At 42.9% G+C, this 19050-nt stretch overlaps 1 protein-coding gene across 10 annotated transcripts in view; it reads right to left on the reverse strand.

Annotated features, from left to right (window-relative positions):
- CCDC88A (coiled-coil domain containing 88A) overlaps positions 1-19050 on the reverse strand; it is a 215999-nt gene that overhangs the window by 63422 nt on the left and 133527 nt on the right. For all 10 annotated transcript variants that reach the window (XM_056567799.1, XM_056567798.1, XM_056567803.1 and 7 more), the window contains 2 exons: positions 16397-16566; positions 10006-10087 (listed from right to left, as the gene is read on the reverse strand). In XM_056567799.1, the coding sequence (XP_056423774.1) occupies positions 10006-10087; positions 16397-16566 (252 nt within the window). The remainder of the gene's footprint in view (positions 1-10005; positions 10088-16396; positions 16567-19050) is intronic.

Genomic DNA, 19050 nt, shown 5'->3' on the forward strand with positions numbered 1-19050 from the left:
CATTGCAGAAGAGTTGCGTTTATTTCAATGGGATTCTGCTGCATTGTGCACACAGCAGAATTTCCATGTTTCTGCTATGGAAATCCCAATTCTGGCATCAACAAAAAGAATAGACTCGTCTATTCTTTCTGCAGATTCCGCTCTGAAACACATTTTAAATTGGTCCTAGAGTCTGCCGGATACTGAAAATGTGCAGAATGTCAGCCCGCGTTTACTTTATTGCATAAACCAGAAAACCCCATTTATACAGCAAAAATAAAGGTATGCAGATTTATGTGCGATATTGCAGGCCACATTTTTGTTAACCTCATGGGCAAATGTTTTTTGTTTGTTTTTGTCAATTATATTGTAATTAAAAGCCCAGATGATGTAATGACACATCCTGAATTTCAGCAAGGGCCTCAGGTATCAGCTTCACTTCTTTTATCTTTACTTGTGGTCTTACTTAATGAGAGATTTAGTGACTCAACACTGTAATGAATACCTTGATGTGTTCATTCCTACAGCAGTGGCCTCATTTCCTATTATATAGATGAATTGTTCTACTATGTTTTTTTTTTTTTTTTGCTACATTTTTATTTACTACAGATGCAGTGTGCCACCAGATGGTTTGCGGTGTTGTGTTGAGGGTCAACTGGGACATATAATTCCACACACTACCATGAATGGGTCTCTGAGGCAAAGCAGGCGCAGCTTCCTAGTGACGTGGAGCCTATACCCATGTTAGCACTCATGTGGGCACAGGCTCTCATGTAATTAGGATGCAGAAGATGAATGGCATATGAGCACAGGGAGAAAGGAGGCATCAAAGCTGGTAAAGCCGCCTCCATTGGGGCCCACCAAATTGTAGATGTGGTTAGAACCCAACTGGAAGCCCTCTAAGATATTGGATTGCTGAGAGGTCCTTGACAACTGTTATTCTCTCAGACTAGAAGAAATGTGACACTAGTCTTTCTCTTGAAGTCTGCAAAACAAAGATGTCCCTCAGGCCAGGACAACGCTGGTACACAGGGTATTTGTGAAAGATCTTTGCAGGAACCGGACTAGGTCTCAAGCGTCCCTTGGCAACTAACTCCTCACAGGCTCCTCATGCTTTTTCTGTATCTCTACTTTACTCCTCTCTCTGCTTCAGACTATTCCATACTTAAATAGGCACAGTCAGATACAAAAATTACATGTTGTACATCTTGGCAAAACATTATCCTTTCTAATATACTTTATAAGAAAATGTTATTTCCTTTTTATAGAAATCATGGCTTATAAAATCATGGCCTTGTCCAAGCTGAAGCACAGGCTTGGACAAAGTAAGTGAGGGTGGGCTTGCACTCCTCTGTGCACTCCCCTGTCTGATAGGACTCCTCTGTGCTCTCTCTTGCCCTATCAGACAGGGGAGTACACAGAGGAGTAATATCAGACAGGAGAGAGCACAGAGGAGTGCTATCAGACAGGATAGAGCAAAGAGGAGTCCTATCAGACAGGAGAGAGCACAGAGGAGTCCTATCAGACAGGGGAGTGCACAGAGGAGTAATATTAAACAGGAGAGAGCACCGAGGAGTGCTATCAGAGAGGACAGAGCACAGAGGAGTCCTATCAGACAGGAGAGAGCACAGAGGAGTCCTATCAGACAGGAGAGAGCACAGAGGAGTCCTATCGGACAGGAGAGAGCACAGAGGAGTCCTATCGGACAGGAGAGAGCACAGAGGAGTCCTATCGGACAGGAGAGAGCACAGAGGAGTCCTATCAGACAGGAGAGAGCACAGAGGAGTCCTATCAGACAGGAGAGAGCACAGAGGAGTCCTATCAGACAGGAGAGAGCACAGAGGAGTGCTATCAGACAGGAGAGAGCACAGACAGGAGAGAGCACAGAGGAGTCCTATCAGACAGGAGAGAGCACCAAGGAGTGCTATCAGACAGGAGAGAGCACCAAGGAGTGCTATCAGACAGGAGAGAGCACCGAGGAGTCCTATCAGACAGGAGAGAGCACCGAGGAGTCCTATCAGACAGGAGAGAGCACAGAGGAGTCCTATCAGACAGGAGAGGGCACAGAGAAGTCCTATTGGACAGGAGAGAGCACAGAGGAGTCCTATTGGACAGGAGAGAGCACAGAGGAGTCCTATCAGACAGGAGAGAGCACAGAGGAGTCCTATTGGACAGGAGATAGCACAGAGGAGTCCTATCGGACAGGAGATAGCACAGAGGAGTCCTATCGGACAGGAGAGAGCACAGAGGAGTCCTATTGGACAGGAGAGAGCACAGAGGAGTCCAATCAGACAGGAGAGAGCACAGAGGAGTGCTATCAGACATGAGAGGGCACCAAGGAGTGCTATCAGACAGGACAGAGCACCGAGGAGTCCTATCAGACAGGAGAGAGCACAGAGGAGTCCTATGAGACAGGAGAGAACACAGAGAAGTACTATCAGACAGAAAAGAGCACAGAGGAGTGCTATCAGACTGGCGAGAGCACAGAGGAGTGCTATCAGACAGGATAGAGCACAGAGGAGTACTATCAGACAGGAGATAGCACAGAGGAGTACTATCAGACAGGAGAGAGCACAGAGGAGTGCTATCAGACAGGAGAGAGCACAGAGGAGTGCTACCAGACAGGAGAGAGCACAGAGAAGCGCTAGCTCACCCTCACTTACTGGACTTTGTCCATGCCTGTGCTTCAGCTTTGACAAAGCCATGATTTTATAAGCCATGATTTCTATAAAAAGGAAATAACATGGTCTTATGAGCTTCTTCCTCCTGACAAGGCTTAAATAGTTTAGATTGAAATGCCACTACACTTACCAGAAAGTTCTAAATACAAATTAACTTATGAAGTAGTGCTAGTTAGGAAGCACCCATATATAAACTGAAAAGTTGAGTTAACTTTGTACCAACCAAGTACAAACATACAGTGGGGATCAAAAGTTTGGGCACCCCAGGTAAGAATTTGTATTAATGTGCATAAGTAAGCCAAGGAAAGATGGAAAAATCTCGAAAGGCATCAAATTACAGATGAGACATTCTTTTAATATGTCAACGAAAGTTAGATTATATTTCCATCATTTACACTTTCAAAATAACAGAAAACAAAACAAAACAAAAAAAATGGCATCTGCAAAAGTTTGGGCACCCTGCAGAATTTATAGCATGCACTGCACCCTTTGCAAAGCTGAGACCTGCCAGTGTCATGGATTGTTCTCAATCATCATCTGGAAAGACCAGGTGATGTGAATCTCAAAGGTTTTAAATGCCCAGACTCCTCTGACCTTGCACCAACAATCAGCACCATGGGTTCTTCTAAGCAGTTGTCTAGAAATCTGAAACTGAAAATAGTTGACGCTCACAAAGCTGGAGAAGGCTATAAGAAGATAGCAAAACGTTTTCAGATGTCAATATCCTCTGTTCGGAATGTAATTAAGAAATGGCAGTCATCAGGAACAGTGGAAGTTAAAGCAAGATCTTGAAGACCAAGAAAAATATCAGACAGAACAGCTTGCAGGATTGTGAGAAAAACAATTCAAAACCCACGTTTGACTGCACAATCTCTCCAGAAAGATCTGGCAGACACTGGAGTTGTCGTACACTATTCCACTATAAAGAGATACTTGTACAAATATGGTCTTCATGGAAGAGTCATCAGAAGAAAACCTCTTCTACGTCCTCACCACAAAAATCTGCGTTTGAACTTTGCAAATGAACATATAGACAAGACTGATGCATTTTGGAAACAAGTTCTTCGGACCAATGAGGTTAAAAATTAACTTTTTGGCCGGAATGAGCAAAGGTACGTTTGGAGAAGAAGGGGAACAGAATTTAATGAAAAGAACCTCTGTCCAACTGTTAAGCATGGGGGTGGATCAATCATGCTTTGGGGTTGTATTGCAGCCAGTGGCACAGGGAACATCTCACGAGTAGAAGGAAAAATTGATTCAATAACATTTCAGCAAATTTTGGATGCTAACTTGATGCCATCTGTGAAAAAGCTGAAGTTAAAGAGAGGATGGCTTCTACAAATGGATAATGATCCTAAACACACCTCGAAATCCATGGGTGATTACATCAAGAGGCATAAACTGAAGGTTTTGCCATGGCCCTCACAATCTCCTGACCTCAACATAATTGAAAATTTATGGATAGACCATAAAAGAGCAGTGCGTGACAGATAGCCCAGAAATCTCAAAGAACTGGAAGACTTTTGTAAGGAAGAATGGGCAAAGATACCTCAAACAATAATTGAAAGACTCTTGGCTGGCTACAAAAAGTGTTTACAAGCTGTGATACTTGCCAAAGGGGGCAGTACAAGATACACTTTTGCAGACGCCATTTTTTTGTTTTCTGTTATTTTGAAAGTGTAAATGATGGAAATAAAATCTAACTTTTGTTGACATATTATAAGAATGTCTAATCTGTAATTTGATACCTTTTGGAGATTTTTCCATCTTTACTTGGCTTCTTTATGCACATTAATACAAATTTTTACCTGGGGTGCCCAAACTTTTAATCCCCACTGAAATAGAAAAATGCAGAATAAACTCTCTTACTGTTTAGTATAGATAGAGATAAACACAAATAAATGTCAATTCAAGTAACTATTCACACCGAAAGGGATTATCTAGCAATAGAAAACCAAAATTAATTTCTTCCAAAAACAGCACTACAGATGTCTACAGGTTGTGTGTGGTATTACAATTTGGCTCCATTCATATCAATGGAACTGAGCAGCAAAACCACACACAACTTGCAGACAAATGTGATGCAGATTTTAAAATAATTAGTTCAGTTTTTCTTGTTCTGGATAACTTCTTTAACCTCTTAAGGACCCATGACGTATGCATACGTCATGTCTTTTCCTGGTCTCCGCCGCTCACCCGGCGGAGATCGGAAGCGGATCCCTGCTGAAATCCTTCAGCAGGGATCCAGGGCAAACGCCGAGGGGGGCCATGTATGCCCCCCATGTCGGCGATCGCCGCAAATCGCAAGGGAAATCGCCCTTGCGATCTGCGGCGATACCGGGCTGATCGGGTCTCTGGGACCCGACCGCCCGGTAATTTTGCATGATCCCGGCTGTCACAGACAGCCAGGACCATGCTGAAGACTAGGAGCGAGGTGACAAACCTGCCACCTCCTCCTATTCCCTGCGATCCGTCGGTTAGTTAACCGACCAATCGCAGGAGGGGGGGCGGTTACTTCCTCCCGTCCTGCCCGGCCCCTTGAAGTCCGGAGAGGACGGGAGGAAGACCGGAGGACGCGGCGGGGGACGGGGGAGTGCTGGGGACCGGCCTCGGTACTTACCTCGTCCCTGAAGACCCGGATCCCGGCGAGGAAGATGGTGGCGGCGGCGACAGGTGAGTAGATCTTCAGCCGCGGTCGGGCCCTTTACAGCAATGCACGTCGCCGTAAAGCGACATGCATTGCTGTATTGGGACCCTATATACTACAACTCCCAGCATGCCCAGACAGCCCTTGGCGTCTGGGCATGCTGGGTGTTGCAGTTTTGCAACATCTGGAGGTCCACAGTTTGGAGACCACTGTGCCCTTCCAGATGTTGCAAAACTACACATTCTCAGCATGCCCTTACTGTCCAGGCATGCTGGGAGTTGTAGTTCTGTAACATCTGGCCCTTCAGATGTTGCAGAACTACAACTCCCAGCATGCCTGGACAGTTTTGGCATACTGGGAGTTGTAGTTTTGCAACATCTGGAAGGGCACAGATTGGGAACCACTGTATTAGTGGTCTGCAAACTGTAGTCCTCCAGATGTTGCAAACTACAACTCCAAGCATGCTGGGAGTTGTAGTTCGGCAACATCTGGCTCTAAAGATGTTGCCGAACTACTACTCCCAGCATGCCTGAGAATGTTTGGGAGTTGTGGTTTTGCAACAACAGGAGGCAAACTGGTTGGGAAACATTGTCTGTTTCCTAACTCAGTGTTTCCCAACCCGTGTGCCTCCAGCTGTTGCAAAACTATAACTACCAGCATGCACTGATAGACTGTGCATGCTGGGAGTTGTAGTTTTGCAACAGCTGGAGGTCCCCCCCCTTGTGAATGTACAGGGTACATTCACATGGGCAGGGGGCTTACAGTGAGTATCAGGCTGCAGTTTGCGATGCAGCAAATTTTGCGCGCCAGCTCAAACTCGCAGCGGGAAAATCGCTGTAACCCCCCCTGCCCGTGTGACTGTACCCTAAAAACACTACACTACACTAACACAAAATAAAATAAAAAGTAAAAAACACTACATATACACATACCCCTACACAGCCCCCCTCCCCTCCCCAATAAAAATGAAAAACGTCTGGTACGCCACTGTTTTCAAAATGGAGCCTCCAGCTGTTGCAAAATAACAACTCCCAGTATTTCCGGACAGCTGTTGACTGTCCAAGCATGCTGGTAGTTTTGCAACAGCTGGAGGCACCCTGTTTGGGAATCACTGGCGTAGAATACCCCTATGTCCACCCCAATGCAAATCCCTAATTCAGGCCTCAAATGCGCATGGCGCTCTCACTTCGGAGCCCTGTCGTATTTCAAGGCAACAGTTTAGGGTCACATATGGGGTATCGCCGTACTCGGGAGAAATTGCCTAACAAATCTTGGGGGGCTTTTTCTCCTTTCACCCCTTATGAAAAGGTGAAATTGGGGTCTACACCAGCATGTTAGTGTAAAAAAATACATTTTTTACACTAACATGCTGGTGTTGCCCTATACTTTTCATTTTGACAAGAGGTAAAAGGGAAAAAAGCCCCCCACAATTTGTAATGCAACTTCTCCCGACTACGGAGATACCCCATATGTGGGAGCAAAGTGCTCTGGGGGCGCACAACAAGGATCAGAAGGGAGAGTGCACCATGTACATTTGAGGTGATTTGCACAGGGGTGGCTGATTGTTACAGCGGTTTTGACAAACGCAAAAAAAAACAAAAACCCACATGTGACCCCATTTCGGAAACTACACCCCTCACGGAATGTAATGAGGGGTTCAGTGAGAATTTACACCCCACTGGTGTCTGACAGATCTTTGGAACAGTGGGCTGCGCAAATTAAAAATTTTGTACAGCCCACTGTTCCAAAGATCTGACAGACACCAGTGGGGGGGTAAATGCTCACTGTACCCCTTGTTATGTTCCTCAAGGGGTCTAGTTTCCAAAATGGTATGCCATGTGGGGGTTATTTTGCTGTTCTGGCACCATTGGGGCTTCCTAAATGCGACATGCCCCCCGAGCAAAATTTGCTCTCAAAAAGCCAAATATGACTCCTCTTCTGAGCATTGTAGTTCGCCCGTAGTGCGCTTCAGGTCAACTTATGGGGTACCTCCATACTCGGAAGAGATGAGGTTACAAATTTTGGGGGGTATTTTCTGCTATTAACCCTTGCAAAAATGTGAAATTTGGGGGGGGAAACACACATTTTAGTGAAAATTTTTTATTTTTTTTTTACGTATGCAGAAGTCATGAAACCCCTGTGGGGTATTAAGGCTCACTTTATTCCTTGTTACGTTCCTCAAGGGGTCTAGTTTCCAAAATGGTATGGCATGTGGGTATTTTTTGTTGTCCTGGCACCATAGGGGCTTCCTAAATGCGACATGCCCCCGAGCAAAATTTGCTCTCAAAAAGCCAAATATGACTCCTTCTCTTCTGAGCATTGTAGTTCGCCCATAGTGCACTTCATGTCAACTTATGGGGTACCTCCATACTCAGAAGAGATGGGGTTACAAATTTTGGGGGCTATTTTCTGCTATTAACCCTTGCAAAAATGTGAAATTTGGGGGGGGGAAGCACACATTGTATTGAAATTTAAAAAAAAAATTTTTACATATGCAAAAGTCGTGAAACACCTGTGGGGTATTAAGGCTCACTTTATTCCTTGTTACGTTCCCCAAGGGGTCTAGTTTCCAAAATGGTATGCCATGTGGGGATTTTTTGCTGTTCTGGTACCATAGGGGCTTCCTAAATGCAACATGCCCCCAAAAACCATTTCAGAAAAACGTACGCTCCGAAATCCCCTTGTCGCTCCTTCCCTTCTGAGCCCTCTACTGTGCCCGCCGAACACTTTACATAGACATATGAGGTATGTGCTTAGTCGAGAGAAATTGGGCTACAAATAGAAGTATACATTTTCTCCTTTTACCCCTTGTAAAAATTCAAAAATTGGGTCTACAAGAACATGCGAGTGTAAAAAATGGAAATTGTGAACTTTCTCCTTCACTTTGCTGCTATTCATGTGAAACACCTAAAGGGTTAAAATGCTGACTGAATGTCATTTTGAATATTTTGGGGGGTGCAGTTTTTATAATGGGGTCATTTGTGAGGTATTTTTTAAGATGAAGACCCTTCAAATCCACTTCAAACCTGAACTGGTCCCTGAAAAATTGAGATTTTGGAAATTTTGTGAAAAATTGGAAAATTGCTGCTGAACTTTGAAGCCCTCTGATGTCTTCCAAAAGTAAAAACTCGTCAATTTTATGATGCAAATATAAAGTAGACATATTGTATATGTGAATAAAATAAAATAATATTTGGAATATCCATTTTCTTTACAAGCAGAGAGCTTCAAAGTTAGAAAAATGCAAAATTTTCAAATTTTTCATCAAATTTTGGGATTTTTCACCAAGAAAGGATGCAAGTTACCAAAGAATGTTACCACTAAGTTAAAGTAGAATATGTCACGAAAAAACTATCTCGGAATCAGAATGATAACTAAAAGCATTCCAGAGTTATTAATGTTTAAAGTGACAGTGGTCAGATGTACAAAAAATGGCCGGGTCCTAAGGTGTAAAATGGCTGGGTCCTTAAGGGGTTAACCAACATGCAGTTTTAACAGCCTGGCCTTTCACTCAGCAAACCACAAGTGTACTGGGATACTGCACAATGACATAAACATGATTAAGCAGTTGACTTCTATGGTACAAAAATAGTCAGTGATCTGCTTCTATATTTAAAAGGGTGACACATTGTGAGCAATCACAGGCGGACATTCCACAGATTTGCACGATCTGGTGGACGCTAGGACCGCTTGGAAATGCGCCGTCTCATGGACGGCAATGCATCTACGAGTGTAATCTGCAGAAAAAATAGTTTTGATAAATCTCTACTATTTTGCCACTTCCTCATCATATCTATGAAAATATTTCAATGTGAAGCAGCACTCCGCACAGCAGCAATTCTATGTGATCCACACAACACCATAGGATTAATAGGCATACTGCTCTTTGCAGACTCTGAGATCACATGCACCTGCTGCGAGAAGTAAAGTCCATAAATCCAACCAGATAGAAAATAGGAGTGGCACTCAGCAGATCTTGATGCAGAAGGTTTTCTCTTTATTTATGTGTAGTGTAGAACAATATAAAAAGCAGGGGAGTACTGATGCCAATAGCACAGGCATGGTTACAGCTGTATTGTACACTGGGCATACTTTTTCAATGAAACTAAAGGAAAATCTTTAGCTCACCTCCCAATGGTTTTGCACGGATCCTCAGCCCGGCCCAGCTTGATGCTTAGTATATGAAAGAATTTGAAGTGGATCCAGCAATTCCAATAAAACATTGATTTTATTTGTAATTGAATAGCATAAAAATCTTTTGCAGAAAGCACTCACAGCACACCACCTAGCCAGTGATACACAGCAACATGGACGCGTTTCGAGCGCATGCGCTCGAAACGCGTCCATGTTGCTGTGTATCACTGGCTAGGTGGTGTGCTGTGAGTGCTATCTGCAAAAGATTTTTATGCTGTTCAATTACGCATAAAATCGATATTTTATTGGAATTGCTGCATACTTTTTCAGACTACATTGAAAAAGTAAATCTGAAGAAGTACATGTGAAGAAGTACACCCAGCATACCATATGGCTGTAACCATGCATGTGCTATCGGCATCCTGCTTTTAATGTTATTCTACACGGCACATTATGAAAGAGAAAACCTTCAGCATCAACATCTGGTAAGTGCCACTCTTTCTTACTTTCTATTTGATTCAATGAAAACATTACAAATAGATCCAAATCATGAAAACCTCTGACCTCTTGCTGCAGTCTCTTGAGCTCAGATTCCAGTTGTGCGACCTCTTGTTTTACATCCAGGAATTGTTCCGTCTTTTCTTCCCTTTAAATAAATAAAACACTGAGTTTATAAACAAATCCACGTTATTATTTATCATATCTACTACATATGACAAAAAGCTCTGTTCACACTGTTTTTCTCTGTTCTGTCTGTCAAGACCCATTCACATAAACAAATCCGAGTTGGGTCACTGGCATATGGCAGTGTATACTGTAACTAGAGATGAGCGAACTTACAGTAAATTCGATTCATCACAAACTTCTCGGCTCGGCAGTTGATGACTTTTCCTGCGTAAATTAGTTCAGCCTTCAGGTGCTCCGGTGGGCTGGAAAAGGTGGATACAGTCCTAGGAAAGAGTCTCCTAGGACTGTATCCACCTTTTCCAGCCCACCGGAGCACCTGAAAGCTGAACTAATTTATGCAGGAAAAGTCATCAACTGCCGAGCCGAGAAGTTCGTGACGAATCGAATTTACTGTAAGTTCGCTCATCTCTAACTGTAACTGTAGACTTTAATAGACCAGATATATGTACTAGTGAATGCATTGTTTCTGTTTCCTGAACGTGTACCGACAAAAAGAACATACACATTCGTAAACCAGAACGAATGTAATCACTAGTAGACTACATTTGGTCTATTAAAATCTATGCCATGGGTATGGAGCAATAGAAGTCAGAATATCATTTTTAAGGTATCCAACATCTACCAGTATCAGAGCCCGGAACATGATGTGATCGGTGCCTTACAGCCCCACAACAGTTACATTTATATAAGGAGCCTTACAGAATTATTGTATTATTTGTATTATTTTTGTATAAACAGGAAGTTTTCTCATACAATGTCCTATGCAGCCACTGATTTCCATCACTCATCTCTAACTTCAATGACACTATCGTTTAGAGGCACCCTTGAGACAATCTCAATGAAATGTTCAATGTGAGTCTCCTTTTATTGAGAAACTGATTGTGGTCCCCACAACAACTGATTGTGGTCCCCACAACAAGAATGGCGGCAACCAAGTCAGAAACAGAACCGCCCGTTAAGAAAGGGGACTGGGCGGCCATTAAAGCGTACCTGTCATATCACAGAAAAAAAAATAATGCTTATATATGTTACTCAATAGCTCTTGCAGACTCTTTACATGTCTTTTTTGTTTTTTAGTCTGAATTTGGCTCACAAATCCCTCTGTTCTGCTGCTCACTCATTCTGACATCCACTGCTCAGGAAGGGGCATGTCCGAGGCAAGAACTGAGCCTGCCCTCACTCACCTCCTCCCTAAGTCTGCTGTGCTGAATCTCTTCATCCAGTCACTGCAGACTGGTCTGTAACCCCCTCCTCTCTGTTTCCATTCTGCAGTCTGATAGACAGGAGTGAGCACAGAGGAGTGCTAGTCCTGCCCTCACTTTGTCTCAGTCTGTGCTTCATCTGGGACAAGGATGATGCTGCAGCCAGACAGGATTATGTCCTGGATAGTATGGGGACCCCTAGTAGTCTTTTTTTTAATAAGCCATGATTTCTATAAACAGGAGATACATTTTTTATGAATTATATCAGACAGGTTAATGTTTTACAAAGATGTAAAATATATTTAAAGTTTTTGATTCAGACAGTGCTCATTTAACCCTCACAATACTTACAGAGGGAGGGGAAAAAATTCCAGGAGAGCTTCTTTAGGCGAGAGAATGTGTAGTATATTGGTAAAAGTGAATACTGATCCTGCGGTGTGGTTCCCGTACTTTAACCATTAAACAATTCTCCTAATGATACAACAGGAAACATAAAGCTTCTAGCCAGCCACAGCTTGAGCTGTCTCAGCATTATTTCTGGCAATCAATACCTCCAGAAAGCAGCGGCAGACACTCACAGGCCTCCCGGGACACTAACCATGCAGACTTCATAGAAGTAATAAATGACAATTTGTTGGCAAACAGTAACACAGAAAATAGTTTTCACGTAGGTGTTAACTGAAAGTCAACCAATTAACATAGAGTGAATAATGGTCTGTAATATAATTGTCTGTAATATACAGCTTTCTAATTAAAATCTTTTCACACGTACAGTACAGGATTAAACACAGCATCAGATCTGCAGAAGATCTTGCACGTGACTGTACCAGTAAGGCTATGTTCACATGGGCGCTGGCAGAACATGATGGCGCTAGGGCCGCTCAGAAATGCGCCTTCTCCATAGATGGCAATGCATTTCTGAGCAGATTTAGCAGAAAGAATTGATGTCAATTCTTTCTGCAGAGGCCAGAATTGGAATTTCTGGAGCAGATGTTTCTGCCGTGGAAATTCTGCCATGTGCACAGCGCAGTAGAATCCTATTTACTGAGTGGGAATTACAGCGTGTGAACACAGCCTAATACTGAACTCCACTTTGGGCCTTATTAACACAGATCAGATTACAATATTGGGACTTAAAGGGGTACTCCGGCACTAAGACATCTTATGTCCTATCCAAAGTATAGGGGATAAGATGCCTGATCGCGGGGGTCCCTCCGCTGGGGACCCCCGTGATCTTCCACGCCGCACCCCATTAGAATCAGCCCCCGGAGCGTGCTCACTGTCACACCCCCTCCATAGGCTTGCATTGAGGGGGCAGAGCGTGACGTCACATGGGGGCGGAGCCGTGACATCACTATGCTTCGTCCCCATGATCGCCAGTAATCAGACCCGGAGTGAGCACGCTCTGGTGGCTGATTCTAACGGGGTGCGGCGTGGAAGATCACGGGGGTCCCCAGCGATCAGGCATCGTATCCCCTATCCTTTGGATAGGGGATAAGATGTCTTAGTGCCGGAGTACCCCTTTAATGCTCTTTGGAGCTGTTTATTTATTTATTTATTTTTTTCCATTTAAGTGAAAATTATACAAATATTTGTAATATATAGAGTATGTTCCATCTGCAATCTGACTGCTGTCACGCTTTGGCCCCTTTCACACTGCCGTTCCCCCTTTTCAAGAACGGCCATTTAAGTCTTTTTTTTTTGTGTGTGTGCCTTTATCGGCCGTTCCCATGACGGGGCACAACAGGCAACAAAGAGAAAAAGACGGCACAAGCAGTATTTTTTCTCCCGCTATTCTCCTCGGCTCCCCTGACAGGCGTCACACTGCCGTGTCATAACAGCAGTGTGAAAGGGGCTTTTTACAATGATTTTTGAGTATAGTCTGAATTTGTTTGAAAAAAATTATTGGGGTCAGGACAACCCATTGTCAAGAAAGGGAGCTGCGTAGGTCACTGCAGTATCCTTATTATGTCCTCCTAAAGCAGTGGTCTCCAAACCGAGGCCCTCCAAATGTTGCAAAACTACAAGCCGTTGGCTCTCTGGGCATGCTGGGAGTTGTAGTTTTGCAACATATGGTGGGCCGCACTTTGAAAACCACTCTCCGAAAGTCACTGACAGATGACATGACATGAAGGATGAATCTGTCATACGTTTTGTATAGATCAGTGATTGGGCGCTCTGTACACCACAAGTTTCATACAGCAGCATACAGTTTATTTTCTGTTTCAAAGATGCGATGTGCACAGTAGTATTCTCCTGTACACTAATTTCTTATGGGGGAGAACAGAGTGAGCTCTGTGCTCACTCCTGTCCTATCAGAGTTCAGCATGAAAACAGAGAGGAGGGGGTTACAGAGCAGCCTGAAGTGATTGGATGAAGAGACCCAGCACAGCACAGCAGGCTCAGGGAGGAAGAGGAGTCATACAGAGTGAGGACATTCCACCTCCAAAGGACAGGATGACAAACCAGGTGAGCAACTGACAAAAGGTATTTGTGAGAGAGATATCGATGCTAGACACATGAAAAATATATGTACAAGATCAGGATTAGTAACATTTTTGTTGTTGTGGGATATGACAGGTATTTTTTTAACTTAATTTAAATAATGGTTGCAATACAAAATTGCATAAATCGTAGCAAAATAAGAATAAGATGGGGGTATGTAAGGCAGTGTTTTCCAAACAGTGTGTCTCCAGTTGCTGCAAAACTACAACTCCCAGCATGCTGGGAGTTGTAGTTTTGCAACAGCTGAAGACACATTGGTTGATAAACATTGACGTAAGGGATTGAGTCATAAGGGACCATACTTAAAAACGGAGTGTGTTTCAGGATTGAGTGATGTCATTAGCGGTAAAGTGGGAACGAAGATTGTATAAACTGGCAATAAAGGACAAAAGAAATTAGCCAAAATGTAACAAAAAACAAAATCCAGGGCTCATCAAGGTCAATATGAGCAGGCATGCGGTATAATGAATACATTTTTGACTTCTCCAGAACAAACAAGGCCATTACATTTATTATTCCCTTCTCCGAAGAACAGTGGGGGGCTGATTGCACGAATGTAACTCCTTCAGCGCAGAAGAAGGAAACCACCGCTCTGCAAAACGGAGGGGTAACACCGCATCTCCCGGACCAGAAAGGGTGAGATTTCAAAGCCAAGGGAAAAAAACAGCCTTCGTTTACATGTCTAATTATAGGTTTTTATCTCCAGACTATGAAGGCCTGCACCAAATTACGAGAGCACATTGGCGTTAAATGTTTAGGCTATCTATTAAGTGTCAATCAACATAATAACTGCAATCTTCAGCCTAATTTCCCCAAGTGCAGCTGTGCGCAAAATTTACAGAAAGGGTGGAGAACAGCAGCCTAAGAGAAAGGGCCTCAGCCCTACTTATTCATCTCCTCACAGCCGCCCTGCTTCATGTCTATGTATGAGCCTTGTTTTAAACAGGCGCATTTAAAAGTAATTATTGAATAAAAAGAAGCACTTCATCTAAAGGGGAAGAAGGGACATTTTTTGTTCCATACACCTAAGGCTTCACACATGTCCTATTACAATTCTGTTTGGTATACAAGAGTGTTTAAGCCTTTACTGTACCTATATATGCCTCCGAGGCTTTTTTCTGTGTTAATCAGACATAAAGCGGCATCAGATACTATATATAATATATATATATATATATATATATATATATATATATATATATATATGTAGAGCATTTTCTTCTGTAGAAGCAATAGAACCATAAATATGGCACTCGTCAAAGCACTGTACAGCAGCAAATAGAGTCCCGCCATATGGACATTGCCATGAGTATAAGATACTTACTACTCAAATGCATAAGATGCATTCTTCAATACCTGAATAGCTTTTAAAGGGGTACTTCAGAGAAATGTTATTTTTTTTAAATTAACTGAAGTCAGAAAGTTATACACATTTGTTAAAGGGGATAAGCCGGAAGAAAACATTTTTATTTTTTTTTATTTTATTTTTTTTTCAAATCAACTGGTGCCAAAAAGTTAAGCAGATTTGTAAATTACTTATTCTTTCCAGTACGTATCAGCTGCTGTATGCTCAAGAGGAAGTTGTGTAGTTCTTTCCAGTCTGACCACAGTGCTCTCTGCTGCCACCTCTGTCCCTGTCAGGGACTGTCCAGAGCAGGATAGGTTTGCTATGGGGATTTGCTCCTGCTCTGGACAGTCCCTGACAGGGACAGAGGTGGCAGCAGAGAGCACTGTGGTCAGACTGGAAAGAACTACACAACTTCCTGTGGAGCATACAGCAGCTGATAAGTACTGGAAGGCTTAAGATTTTTAAATAGAAGTTACCAGTTCATTTGAAAAATATATATATATTTTTTTTTAATCCGGAGGACCGTTTTAAATACTTTCATTTATAAAGCCTTTCAGTATTTATCAGATGCTGGATGACCTAGAGGAGTTCATTTAGTTTTTTTTCCAGTCCAAAACAGTGCTCACTGCAGCCATCTCAGTCTGTGTTTGGAACTGTCCAGACGAAGAGCAAACCCATAGAGCTAATCTCCATGTTCTCCTGCTCCAGACAGTTCCTGACATGGACACAGGTGGCAGCAGGGAGCACTGTTTTGGACTAGAAATAACTACACAATTTCCTTCAGAGCATAAATCAAATGGTAAGGCTTGAGTTAAAATAAAACAAAAACATTTACAAATGTACAAAATTGATTCAAAAAATAAGTATCCCTTTAAAATAAGTTTAAAATAAGGATCCACCCTGGAGCCATATTGCCCATTCAGTATTATGGAGAGTAACCAGAGATATTATAGCTCACCTCTCCACTAAAAATCAGGGCCTGGCAATCAGTTTTGGGAACAATGGAGTCTGCCATTAACATTCATGTATATGTATGTAACTAATAAACAGAATTGCTGTATATAAGTATTGATATGGTTGGGACTACCAAGGCTCGGGACTCCTAAAAGTGCTAGATAACATTTTTCCTAAATACCATACAAGTGATAACTGTATATAACATTCTGGATAAAAACAGCAATATGGCTGAAATGCAACCTCAGGGAATACTCACAGCTCCTGCCTCAGCCCCCTAATTTTCGCCTTGGCTTCTGCAAGCTCCACTGACAGGTGCTGTCTGCTCTCAGTCCGCCTCATGCCTGGGGATCCGGAGGGAGACTGTGCCGATGGTGGTAGAGGTGTGAAGTGGAGGGAGTCTCTTTCTTCTGTCAGCTCTGTAATTGTCTAGAAGCAAGTGAGAGAATAAGTCCTGTGGCAAATAATACTGTAAAATTGGTTCAGCTACGAGATACATTGTGATTAGAGATGAGCGAACTTACAGTAAATTCGATTCGTCACGAACTTCTTGGCCCGGCAGTTGATGACTTATCCTGCGTAAATTAGTTCAGCTTTCAGGTGCTCCGGTGGGCTGGAAAAGGTGGATACATTCCTAGGAAAGAGTCTCCTAGGACTGTATTCACCTTTTCCAGCCCACCGGAGCACCTGAAAGCTGAACTAATTTATGCAGGAAAAGTCATCAACTGCCGAGCCGAGAAGTTTGTGACGAATCAAATTTACTGTAAGTTCGCTCATCTCTAATTGTGATTGTCCAACGCAGACAATCTCTCACATATGAATGTTGTTCTTATTTATTCAATCATTTGTTTATTGTGTCAACGTTTTCTGTGGTACGTTACATAAGAAAACATTCACAGATTGCAGCTGAATGCCGCCCTGTTGGATATTACAGAGAAAGCCTTGAGGTGGACTAAAGCCACCTACTATAAGTGGGCTAAAGCCACCTACTATAAGTGGGCTAAAGCCACCTACTATAAGTGGACTAAAGCCACCTACTATAAGTGGACTAACGCCACCTACTATAAGTGGGCTAAAGCCACCTACTATAAGTGGACTAAAGCCACCTACTAAAAGTGGACTAAAGCCACCTACTATAAGTGGACTAAAGCCACCTTCTATAAGTGGACTAAAGCCACCTACTATAAGTGGACTAAAGCCCCCTACTATAAGTGGACTAAAGCCACCTACTATAAGTGGACTAAAGCCACCTACTATAAGTGGGCTAAAGCCACCTACTATAAGTGGACTAAAGCCACCTTCTATAAGTGGACTAAAGCCACCCACTATAAGTGGACTAAAGCCACCCACTATAAGTGGGCTAAAGCCACCCACTATAAGTGGGCTAAAGCCACCCACTATAAGTGGACTAAAGCCACCCACTATAAGTGGACTAAAGCCACCCACTATAAGTGGGCTAAAGCCACCTACTATAAGTGGACTAAAGCCACCTTCTATAAGTGGACTAAAGCCACCTACTATAAGTGGGCTAAAGCCACCTACTATAAGTGGACTAAAGCCACCTACTATAAGTGGGCTAAAGCCACCTACTATAAGTGGACTAAAGCCACCTACTATAAGTGGGCTAAAGCCACCTACTATAAGTGGGCTAAAGCCACCTACTATAAATGGACTAAAGCCACCTACTATAAGTGGACTAAAGCCACCTACTATAAGTGGACTAAAGCCACCTACTATAAGTGGACTAAAGCCACCTACTATAAGTGGACTAAAGCCACCTACTATAAGTGGACTAAAGCCACCTACTATAAGTGGACTAAAGCCACCTACTATAAGTGGACTAAAGCCACCTACTATAAGTGGACTAAAGCCACCTACTATAAGTGGACTAAAGCCACCTTCTATAAGTGGACTAAAGCCACCTACTATAAGTGGACTAAAGCCACCTACTATAAGTGGACTAAAGCCACCTACTAAAAGTGGACTAAAGCCACCTACTAAAAGTGGACTAAAGCCACCTACTAAAAGTGGACTAAAGCCACCTACTATAAGTGGACTAAAGCCACCTACTATAAGTGGACTAAAGCCACCTACTATAAGTGGGCTAAAGCCACCTACTATAAGTGGGCTAAAGCCACCTACTATAAGTGGACTAAAGCCAACTACTATAAGTGGACTAAAGCCACCTACTATAAGTGGACTAAAGCCACCTTCTATAAGTGGACTAAAGCCACCTACTATAAGTGGACTAAAGCCACCTACTAAAAGTGGACTAAAGCCACCTACTAAAAGTGGACTAAAGCCACCTACTAAAAGTGGACTAAAGCCACCTACTAAAAGTGGACTAAAGCCACGTACTATAAGTGGACTAAAGCCACGTACTATAAGTGGGCTAAAGCCACCTACTATAAGTGGACTAAAGCCACCTACTATAAGTGGGCTAAAGCCACCTACTATAAGTGGGCTAAAGCCACCTACTATAAGTGGACTAAAGCCACCTACTATAAGTGGACTAAAGCCACCTACTATAAGTGGACTAAAGCCACCTACTATAAGTGGACTAAAGCCACCTACTATAAGTGGACTAAAGCCACCTACTATAAGTGGACTAAAGCCACCTACTAAAAGTGGACTAAAGCCACCTACTAAAAGTGGACTAAAGCCACCTACTATAAGTGGACTAAAGCCACCTACTATAAGTGGACTAAAGCCACCTACTATAAGTGGACTAAAGCCACCTTCTATAAGTGGACTAAAGCCACCTACTATAAGTGGACTAAAGCCACCTACTAAAAGTGGACTAAAGCCACCTACTAAAAGTAGACTAAAGCCACCTACTAAAAGTGGACTAAAGCCACCTACTAAAAGTGGACTAAAGCCACCTACTATAAGTGGACTAAAGCCACCTACTAT

The sequence above is a fragment of the Hyla sarda genome, chromosome 3, assembly GCF_029499605.1.
Source record: "Hyla sarda isolate aHylSar1 chromosome 3, aHylSar1.hap1, whole genome shotgun sequence".
NCBI lineage: Eukaryota > Metazoa > Chordata > Amphibia > Anura > Hylidae > Hyla > Hyla sarda.